Below are 11,942 nucleotides of genomic sequence, written 5' to 3'. Positions count from 1 at the left end.
GTATTTGACACATCTCAAGGACCTGGATTGTACGGAACAGATGTCACAGACAAATTATTGCAATCTGTCATTGTCCAGTATTATGCTCTGGAGAAATACAAAAAATAACATGGACAGTGAAGCCTTGTAATAGTATATACTGGTTAAAAACCATCCAAATTCAGTGACTGAAAAGATCAACCAATTTACTGGCTCAGTAACTGCTTAGCTCATATATTTAGATACTTTAAAGTTTCTCCTGGACTGAATTGACTTTTCAACTTCTATGTATCACAACAATTAATTTCAAATGTAAGAAAAATTTTATTGGTCCATTAATCTATAACAATAAATTCACTCAGTATACAAAAGGAAGTGTCCATAAAAACCATTAACATGCTTTATGAAGGCAAAGTTGTTAACTATTTTACAATGAAGATATTACAATTCTGAAATTTTTACCAATCCTTAAAAGTCAAACTGTTACAGTTGCTACAGATCACAACACTAGCAAAAATTAATTAAACTAGCAAACCTCCACTTCACTGAGCTACAGCTTAATAAAATAAAACCACACATACATGCCAAAAGGTTGTCTTAAGACACTAAGAATCTTGAAAAAGACTAATTAAAATCCCCTCACCATTAAGAAAATGTGTTCATATTTTGACTATTTTGCATCCAGTTTTTGAACATGGCATATATGAGGCTGAACACCATGTACTAGTGGTGAACAAAAAGCAAGACAGTGAACCCATAAATTCCTACTTAATCTTTTCTCAGCTTGTATGTTACAAGTGGAATGATTTTCTCTGGAAGTTAATTCTTCTAGCTTTCAGTGCGCACGGATGTCAAATGACACCTAAGCACCCAGACTTGAATCAGTAGAGGAAAACCAAAGCTATGGTATGATCAACAATTCAGTATTTCCCCATAGCGTTCCAAAATTCTTGGCTTTGCACTTTCTTCTTGGCTTCGCACTGAGGCTTCTTTGGCAAAAGCACGGCTGCAGTGCTGCACCTTGCAGCTCTGGTGAGCAAAAGCCCTGGAAGCTTTAAGCTGCTGGAGTGGTTTCAGGGTTGATGACTATGGCTCCAAACAAGCCTCTGCAAACGGCTGCACACTATGCACTGACAATTACTGGAGACTGGCAAACAGGGAGGGAAGTCAATGTGCCTTGTATCTGAAATAAATTCCAACTTTTAAAAAACAACATTAATGAACAGGTGTGAAATTAATCAAATCCAGGTTTGATAAAAAACTAAATCAAAACAGGATTTAAGATTTAAACCTACAGAGTTTCTCTGGGCACTAGGAAGCAGGCATCATGCCAGTCTCTCAAAGTTTCTACTTCAAACCCTGCACAGTGTGTCTGCATCCCCATTGTGGAGCACTTGGGCATTCTGCCATCAGGATGTTGAAAATGCAGAGACATACCAGTTCCCAAGCTACATATCTTGTTATGAGTACAAAAAGCCAAAGCTTTCGAAGCACTTGACCCCTGGCACTCCCTTGTACAGTCACACGAAACACTGAATTCTAACTACTGTTTATGAAACTGAAGACACAAGTAAAATGTCCTGGTGCTGATTATGTATTTCCCTCTGACAAGAACTTGTAGGAAACTTCGGAAAACAAAGAATTAGTTTACACAGAGGAAAACTGATCCATAAACTATGATCACTGACTTTCCTTCAATGCTGCAGGCTGTCCTGCTATGAAAAGGAAAGGATCGATAAGACTTGGCAGAGAGGTCTTTGCTAGTTTCTAACACCAAAGACATCCCATTGGACAGGCAGCAGGGTGTCTGGACGTGAAACAGGTTAGCAATGCCTCTAAAAAACAAATCCAAGGAGAAAAGGCAAATAAAAGAAGATACAGCCTGCAAGCAAAAGACATTGCTTGTAAAGCCCAGAAGGAAAATGAGAGCAAACTTTTAGCTGCAGATAATCTCAATTTGTCTAGCCACATAGGTACAGTCTTATGGTATTTTGCTTCATCAACTTACTTAGGAGAAAAGCCTAACAGTTTATAGTTTATAAAATATTTATAGCATGTTTTAAAAGCAGTTAATTATTTTGTTGCTGATCTGTTCAGAGATGCCCATGATACTGTGGGCTGCTACCCAAAGTACAAGCAGCACTATCTTGAGTATCCAAATTTTCCTGATGCATCAGTAAAAAACAGAGAAGCAGCTGTTTTGTAAGTGCAACGGTTACATCTTTAATAGCATAGTTCTAGCCCAGAAATGGCTGCAGCAGTGGCTGACAAAGCAGTTACACATGCACGCCTTATAATATACCAAAGCGCTTATAGATTTGTAAAAAGGTGCTAAACCACAAAATAAATAAATAAATAGACATGCAGTGTTCATGATTCTACAAGGGGGCCAACCCTCTCTCTGGACTATGCATACTGCAACACTGCATTACGCATTTCAGAGGAAAGCTACCCAACCCTGCCAGGATCTATCACATTAGCTGGGCATGTACAAGCTGTTTGAACCTCATAGAAGTGCCTGAAGCAGAAAGCTAAGAGTATCACAAACATATAATACCTTCAATGTGTAATTGCAGTGGAGTTCCTTACTCGGCATCCAGCTGCAAGGGCTGCCTGCACACTTTGAGGAACTAGGTGGCAAACAGCAAGCAAGCATAACCATCTGCTTTCCATACTTCCCTGATGTGGTTTTATTGTCTTGTTTTGTTAGACCTGCTACTTGGACTTAGAGACTTGTTCTCTGAGTCTGCCCCACTGATTTTACGCCAAAAATGAACCAGTCATGGTTGTGGCTCTTCATTGCCTTCATGAGAAAAACTAAAATTGTTCCAGTCTCAGATGATACTGCAGCAGTCAGGTCCCAAAAATCTTTAACATGGTAAATCTGAAAAAGTAGAAGAATGCCAGTGAAACCGTTTCACCTTCCTAGCAGGACAACTGCCAACACAGTCTGTTTCTCTGAGAGTCTATTAAACTATAGCAATAGTTCAATTTAACTAGAGGAAATGTAGCACAGGACATGTTCTCTAGTCTTCCTGTCTTCGCAAGTTTCCTCTCTTCACAGAGTCCAAAACCACTAGGAGCCAGAAATGCTGCACCAATTACGTCTGGACACAAATTCACCGAATAATTGTGGCACAAGGCAGGATAGACATGGTGCAGCTAACCACCTCAAGAAGAGCAGTCACCTGCACTTTCAGGTATGGGGAGAGAAAGTTAACTGTTTACAGTTTAAATATAAATGTAAGCAAAACCTACTTGTTTATTTACAAAAGCATCAGGCTACTTGTGAGTTCTCCCAGTTACTTTTCCACTGCACAGTAACACCTGAAGCAGTCTTATCCCCAAAGGTTTGTCAAGCACAGATTATTTGGTCTTCCACATGCACCATGGGTCTGACTGTGCCTTGTACACACTGGTGTAATGTACGAGGCAGCATCACCCAGTCACAGGTTCAGTCCAGTATCAGTGCCACGTGAATTACTAGCTACATACAGTAGTAGGTATGAAGGCACTTCTTGAAAAGGTTTTTTTAAAAATTTCATTTGCATGAACTGTTTGGAATATAGGGACTGGGCATTTGAATCCTTGACCCGAGCTGAGGATTTTATTAAGTAGTTGCACGTGGAAGTTCACAGTACAGATTTTACAGCAAACACTAAGGCTGTAACATTTGCCTGGCCAGCAGGAAGTCTTGCCTTGATGAGGAAGTAGAGGCTTTGCACACCCAGGTGCACTAGTTACCAATTACTTAGAAAGGCCTGGAACTCCATCATTGGATCTGGGGCAACAACATGGACACACAGGCCCTCAAAATTATTTTTGGGGTTTTTTTCTCTCAATATTCGCTCAGTAGCAGACAAAACTGTGTAATCAGACACTGCCCCATTCTTACCCTACGTATACCTGCAGATCTAGATGCTTAAGATCAATAGTTGGTAGACGGTAAGGAGGAAGGAGAAGCTCGGTGAGGTGAGTGCCGTGTAAGACTCATGCCTCACTGCAGACTTTCTGTTTACAGCCTTGTTTCCTCTGTGCAAAACCTATTTCCTTAAAGACAAACTATAGAAAAAAGAGCACAAGGAGGACCAGAAAGTCCTTTTGTAGGTACTACATAAAATATGAATTTTCATAAATAATTAAGAACATCCATTGGCCAAGATATGTATTAAAATCATCTATATTTCTGACTGGGATGCCTGCTATCAGAACCAGAGAACACTTACCATTCTGTGCCTTATAACTTGACATAGTGCATGCCTTCTTCTCTAAAGCTCCTTGCCCTGATTGTTCTATTACAAAAAACATGGCTAATTTAAAAAAAAAAGGTCAGTTTCTCGTAGTACAACAGATATTGCACTAGAAGGCAAATCCTGCAAGCCTTTGGGGACCAGCCAAGGCAGGAGGAAGAGGAGCCTGGACTATCTCAGTTGCAGCACACAACTCTAGCACTGGATCAAGATTGTTTATCAGAATAGCTGCTATGAGGTAGGTGGGACAACTGTTAGTTGTCATTGCACAGCCCATAAGCTCTTATCTTAGAGATGAGACAGATAAATGCTTCTAGATTGAAAATGCATTAACAAAGGCCTTTTTCTATTGCAGAATGATCTCCATAGCAAGACTCCAAATGCAGATAGAGATATACTGACAGGTCTCCATGCTAGCAGAACTCTTGACAAGATCAGAATCTCCCAGTAGAAGCAAAGGGAAAGGGAAAAACCTGCCTCCCTCTCCAGAGCTATTTGTTGCTTTTCTGACTAATGTCAAAGCCAAGATTTAACTGCTTTTTTTTAACTATTGGTACAAACAAGGAGAAGAGCACCGAGACAGTCACTGCTGGACAAACTCCTTCCCTTAGATCTCATGATAACTGTATTTTGAGACTCTAATCACAGGGCTAGGTGGTATAAGTATACAGGACTGCAGATATGTAGATTTTGTTTCAGGTAACAGTGCACAGGGTGGGGAAGATCACACCCCTAGAAAGCTCCAAACAGGACAGAAGACCTGGTACACCATAGCAACAAGGCAGCTAAAAATGGTAACGAAAACAAGGGCAGAACTGAGATGCACTATATTAAGATTACTCACCAGGTGTACATTAGCCATCAGTTATTGCAACAGAACAACTAAGGCATGCAAATCTTTTTGCCACCTCATAGGCCCCTATGCTGTGCTTTTCTTTGTTTTGCAGAAAGCATTGGGTGAAGATTTAAGGCTCAATTATATTTAAAAAACAAAAAAGAGAAACTGCTAAATTGGTTAATTTTGTTTTTATCCTGCATACTTCACACTGTATGGGGGTGTGTGTGTATATATATATATATATATATATGCAGAGGGAGAGAAGACAAAATCTCTGGGATGAGCATAACTCATACATTCATCCAACCGGAATGTAGATAACTATGAGAGTTCAACCTTATTCAGCATTTAGGGCATTTGAGCTGTTGTTCTACCACCAAATCATCTACTTAGAGCAAAAAAAGGGTGACAAGGTAGTGTTTAATATTGTCAAGTCATTTGTACTAAGGCAGTTCCTTGTTATATTTCTGTCTCCTTGTTTTAATGACTGCTTACTCTGATTCCACTGCTTGGAATAGGAGTTCTACAAAGGAATTTTTGTCTTGTTAAAACATTGGTTGGCTAACTCCCATCCCAACAGCAAAATTAATATCAACAGAGGAGTATAAAAATATAGCAGTTAGAAAAAATACTTTCCAACCAACACACAAGGAGAAAAGGAAGATGACACACTATAGTCCTTTTCCAACCATAAATGCATTTAAAATATTATAAAATTAGTCATGGAAACAGAACTGAAAATCCTGGGAGATCTTTAGACACAAGCTGAAACAGCAGGGTAGAAATGTAAGCAAGCACCCTACTTTTAAATTTAACAGGAACTGACAGTGCTCCTGTAATTAGCATTTTCTCAACAGCAAACACTGTGAATAAAGAATGTACCGTATCTTAAATCCCCATGCAGTACACTCAACTTTTAAATGATCTGGCAAAGCAAATTCCGGGGAAAATGAGAATTTGTGTGTAGGACTCCCCTTCAGTTAATAACTGGACAAGATATAAATTGCATATAATACCCAGGTGCCTTTTAAAGTTATAATAGAATAAATACTATAATTGGTAGATTCCTTTCTCAATCTAGGTGTACAATAACTTAATATATTTAATATGTTGATAAAAAATTTTTAGTAGATGCTTTGGCAGTCAAATTCTTATATATTCTCTTACTTCTACTGAAGTATTTAGATATGTTTTTGGAAAAAAAAATCTGCATACTACTTACAAGAATTATACGCTGTACAAAACAGCATTCCAAATCATCACTGCAAACTGTAAAAGATGTAGTTAATGAAAAAGTATAAAAAGGAATGTATATTTGCTAGAAGATACCCAACATTTACAGGAAGAAAGAAGATACATCTGCACCATGATTTTCGCTTTTCTTGTCAATGAAGCCAGAGAAAGATTGTCAGTTATTTGAAAAGCACTTCACTTATTCCAGTTCATGCAAGAATTGTGTTTCCTACATACCACACGAGCATTATAAAGTTCTGGAACAGATTTGTTCTCTTGGGCAATGCTTGTTCATGATAATAAAAAAGGTAAAAAATGTCTTCAATCATTCATTTAGTCTGACTGAAAAGATACTAGCTGGTACGTTATGATAAATGGGATACGTGTTTCCTCATTCCAAAAAAAACCAAAAATAAAAACAAACCCACCAAAAAACCCAAAGAAGCACACAAAAAAAAAACCAAAACCAAAACCAGAGGAAAACTTAGAATGATCTTTTGACTGTTCACACTGAGAACTCTCTGGTTGGGCAACAGAGTGGAGCAATAAGAGTCCATAAGTACAGACAGACACAAACCCAACAGGAGACCATCTTAATCCAGAAGATGGACCAGGTTCCACTGAAGAATTTTTCAATCTGAGCACTTTCATAACTGTTAAAGAGAAATAAAAAAGCAATAAACACACTATTCATATCTCAGACTGCAGAATCCACTACTTTTTGAAGTGGGTCAGAGACATTAACGAGGTTAACTCATACAGGAAGCAAGGGAGAGTGCCCTTTATAGAACAAGATCTGGCTAAAGAATGCCCAGGAAAGACTTGTGATGTCTCTTCAAGCTTCTAACATAAGCAGAGAAGACACCCTAATAGCAGAACCTCCTGTTCACATATCTTCTCTCAACGCAGAGAGACATTAATTACTCAACTTCAAAGAAATACACTTACTGGAACCAATGAGTTACTGTCATCATCACGTAGAGTGAAGCCAGGAAGAAAACAAAGTGGAAGTAGGCATAACTGTACACTGTGCCTTTCTTCTCATCATAAACCACAGTTTGGCCTCCTCTTTTTTCAATATGATCTTCAGCATCAGCTGTAAGAGACAAGAAACAAGAAAGTTTTTGCAAATGTAATGAGTACTGAAAACAGCAGCTGTTCACAAAGAACACCACAAATCATCTACAGTGTGATTTAGGAAAGCGTAACTGATACTGAGCCTACACTTGAACATTTCCTTGCCCTCAGGTATGGGCCTAAACCCACAGTAAAAAACTGGACCAATACTGAAATCCTGCCTTGTCACAGCTTCCTGGCCTATTGAGTAGTTTTTGAGCATTGGGACCATTTAAATTGCTCTACCTGTATGATATTTTTCTGGCAAGTCCATGCTGATAACTTTGATTGTACCAGGTCTGCAAAAAGGACACTCCCTTCTTATCTCACTACCGAACTGCAGTCCCCCCAGAGCTGCTGAGCCAAAAATCCAGCAACCAGTCACACCCACAGGCATGCAAAGAACAGAGATTACTCTTCGTATATTGCAGTTTAAAGAATTAATAACTAGCCTAGTGTTTTTAAAATGGTGTTGTGACATCTCTAGCTTCCCTCTGTAGCCTAACTTTGAGCAACTCATCTGCTTCAGTTTGATATGCTACAAAATATGAGCAGCTCTCCATCCACAGCTGCGTCCTTATTTTCTTAGCTTTGGCCTAAAAGCCACAAATAAGGTAAATTTTGCAGTGAAAACATAATTACCATCTCCATCAGGTACACAGCAAAAGCAGCATCGAGCTACCTGTGGAACAGACAACAGGAAGAAGGTAAGAATCTGTGCTACAGCAAAGCAGAACAGTTGGGGAAGGAAGGTCTGTTGTGTCTACGCTGCAGACACTAATTTAGAGAAGTCTGGTTTGTATTTCCAACCAGCACAAAACTCAAATTAGAATTTGCCCAGTAGTTCATAACAACAGTTTCTAAGCTTCAGAAAAACCTACTCAGTAAATTTGAAGAAATGAGACATCTAAGAATTACTCTATATTTTCTACATAACTTTGGGTCCAAAAAAGGAGCAAATAATTACGACAAAATGGTAGAAAAGCTATGGTAAAGTACATTCATATTTAGAGACTTACCTCTTCAGATCTGCATACAAGTTCCTTTTAGGAAATTTCTTTACTAAGATGAAAGTATAAGGAACTTTTAAAACTCTGATGCTGTCAGAGACTGAAACGATTAATGATTTATGCATTCTAGGATCACCAGGGGACTTCTGCAGGCTGGGAAGAGGTGGCTGTTGGCCCATCAAAGCCCATCCCCCCACCAATCCTGAAAGGTAGGAAAAACCCTTTTATGTGCCCCTCACAGGAACTCTGCGCAGGCCCAGGAGACATTGGAGGCTCGTGGCATGGCCCGTGATGCTGTCCATGGATATAATAACTCATAACTTCGTGGAGAGTGTGGGCTTCCCTCCCCCACCCCCAGTGGATCAAGGCCACCACTTCAACTGACAGACATGGAAGCTGCAACCACCAAGTTTCATCGCTGGACCTCGTGGGCAGTGATTATACACATTTTTGCACTCTCATCTTTTCTTTCCTTTCCTCTCCCTTACCCTTATCCTGTCTTTCCCTTTCTCTCCCTTATGCATTTCCCCTAAAGGTTATCTTTATACCATATTGCTATAGATGATATAGATGATAACACCCAAAATAGCAACATACCTGTTTACCTTTGAAACAAAATTGTTCTAAAATAAACCCTACACATATATGTTTTCAAACACCAATTATTCAGTGCCATTTCACTCTAATCCACCCCAAGGGACTTATTAATAAGAACCTAGGTTACTCCACTCCCCCCCTTTCTGGGGCGGGTTGCAACAGATGCACGGGTTAGAAATCACAACTGCAGAAGCATAAGTCAGAAATGTAATTATCTTTGCAAGATTCTGCTGAAATGGAGCCAGAATGAGCACAAGCAGAATGAATCAAAGAAGGAAGTTGATTTTTTTGCTTTATTTAAATGAAGATTTCCTTTTTTTTTTTTTTGTTTAACTGATGGAAAAAGGAAAGCTGAAATCAACACTTTCTGGTAATATAAATGGAGAAAAGGTGTTGACCATTTAAAAAATATATAGTATTTTCTGCACCAGACCACAGTACAAGCCAGCATTATCTGTAGTGCATCACCAGTGTTATTTATTCTGATAAAATCCTTCTCTGGGATTTATTTTGCTTGTGGTCTGATTAAGACAATGAACCCTATTAGGAAAATTCACTTCTCTAACTATTATACCAGTCAGTCTTTATAGTAAGAAAGTCTATTAACTTTGTTTACTTAATTAGTTCACACTATACAGTGCAATGCAGTGAGGTACTGGAATTTTACTGGACACTTTGGTTTTGTTCATGCTTAAGTAAAACAAACCAAAGAACAGTCCAGCCTCAGAAATAAGGACTTTGCTTCTTGGAAGCTCACAGCTGTCTCTGAAGGATAAAAGATACCCCTGAACAGCAAAGATAAGGCCACAATTCTAGTCCCTCTAAAACATCTTTGAAACCATACCAGTATCATAGATAAGTAACTATCTCAAGGCTGACTTCAAGGACGTCTGGATCAACAGACAAGAGGCAAGAATGCTGCAGAAATACAGTTGCTTTGCAGAGTTTTACTATAATTAGATAATTATATTAGATGGTGTGTGTGCTAGTGATTAGTCAAATCACGCTGTACCTGAATGCTTGAAGGGTGTAAGAACCCTGTGTAAAACCACATTTGAGGTGCTCCAAGTTGGCTGGGGCACCTCACATGCATGAATAAATATCTACCCTTGCTATTCTAAAGTTTGTGTTCTAATTTCTCTCATTGGTCAAATGGCCAGTTGCATGCTTTCCCAGAAAACAGATGGCAGGTCTTTAAGGTAAATTGTCCAGCAGAAACATCAAGTGGCAGTTTTTACCTTGCATATCCCTGATTACCTGCATTCACTGGGTTCATAACTCAGGAGAAGCCAAAAAGCTCATTCTTTTTCAAGAGACTGTCTGAGAGTTTAAGCAAACCCCTCATTCTATATCTTTTTCTACTCTGTGCCAAGCCTCACCTACACTGCCAGGTTGAGCTACCCTGGGACTGCACTCACGTTCTGCAGCAAGGGTTGGGTTCCCTCAAACATTTTAATCAACTGCAATTAAGTCTTGGCACAGATAGAGTGATGAAATCAGCAACACTGGCACACACCCCTCAGCCCCTTGTACACGCTCAGCTGCCTCCAGCACAGACACTGACAGACTCTCTCTACAGCAGCAACAACTGCAGAGCTGCATTCACTCCAGGCTGAGAGACAAAGGCCTTTTGCCACAGGGAAGGCAATCAGAGTGCAATTAGTTACTCTTCATCTGTCATTTATTTATATTTACATTCAGTGGCTCTTGTCCGGCTCTTTAATATGCAACAGTCTGGAACTAATCCTGTGGGCAAGTACTATGGCAGACAGATGGACCTTCCCAATGAGGGGCCACATCCCACATCTACGCTACGCCAGAGGCCCCCAGCCTTCCCACTGCTCCTTCCACAGGGCACAGACCCACACCCTCTGGACAAGACCTCTTACGGTGTTAAGGTGGGCAAAGAAGGTGCATGGGTGTAAAGGGCATCTGTTTTCTCTCCGGTGCTCCCTGTCCCATCCCTCAGCATAGGGCAGCGTGGCACAAGTCCTGTCTGGACTTGTTTGAGACAGACTGAGCCAGGTCTCGGTGGTCAGTGCCCAGCCAGTTGGTAGGCTGCCCTCTTGCAAGGGCTGGGTGTGGTACCAGCAACCTGTCCAGCTGCAGCATCCTGCCAAAGTGAGCTCCCCTGGCACCGTGTAACACTCCCACAGTGAAATGTGTTTTGCTTCCCTATGCCCAGCTACTGCAAACACCAGGTGCCTCAGCAGATACTTCCACATTTTTGAATTCTCACAAACACTTCCATTAAAGATTTGAAAAACAGAAGTTAAAACTGCAGAATGAAAGTAACACCAATGCAGAGAGAGCTAGGAGGAGAGATTCATCTTCCAAACACACACATACATTTGAAGAGCAACACTTCCAAGCCTAAGTAAGGGGTGACTGTTACTCAGCAAAACCCCACTCATTTTCCAGTGTTTTCTGGGTGTTCTCAGGATAAGGAGGCCAAACAAACAGGCAGGTGGAATGAAAAGACATGTACAGCTGAAACAGGAATGAGAAATGTCACCAGAGATGAAGTTATAGGCAAAAAGAAAGGAAGTACTTATGTGAGGAAATAAAAATGAGATAAGAAGTTGGGATCATAATCAGTTGGTATGAGAACAAAGGCAACCAGGACTGAAAACGCTCAAGAATGCCTCCACTTCTTTTACTGATAGCTTTCCAGCACACTCATCCTTTAAATGAGAGGGCATGAGCTCATGGGAAGCACAAGATTCACAGGAAGTCTGCAGGATGTTGAATAAACTTCAAAAGCAGCAAATTATTTCATTATATAAAGGCACCTCCACCAAACCAGCAAGAGCTACAGAAGGGCCAATGTGCAGAGGCATGTAACACAAACAAGCTTCTGTTTACACCTAATTACAGATTACTGGCCATGCAAACAACGAGAAAAGCAGAGGAGAAAGT

At 40.1% G+C, this 11,942-nt stretch overlaps 1 protein-coding gene across 1 annotated transcript in view; it reads right to left on the bottom strand.

Annotated features, from left to right (window-relative positions):
* Positions 1-283: 283 nt before the first annotated feature.
* SERINC5 (serine incorporator 5) overlaps positions 284-11,942 on the bottom strand; it is a 45,107-nt gene continuing 33,448 nt past the window's right edge. Inside the window, exons 10-12 of the mRNA XM_027634506.1 lie at positions 8,059-8,098; positions 7,249-7,396; positions 284-6,953 (exon numbers count right to left, since the gene is read on the bottom strand). Coding sequence (XP_027490307.1) covers positions 6,806-6,953; positions 7,249-7,396; positions 8,059-8,098 — 336 coding nt within the window. The 3' untranslated portion in view covers positions 284-6,805. The remainder of the gene's footprint in view (positions 6,954-7,248; positions 7,397-8,058; positions 8,099-11,942) is intronic.

This window comes from Corapipo altera, unplaced genomic scaffold, assembly GCF_003945725.1.
Source record: "Corapipo altera isolate COAL_440 unplaced genomic scaffold, ASM394572v1 61411, whole genome shotgun sequence".
Lineage (NCBI taxonomy): Eukaryota > Metazoa > Chordata > Aves > Passeriformes > Pipridae > Corapipo > Corapipo altera.
This window is presented reverse-complemented; position numbering and strand designations above follow the sequence as displayed.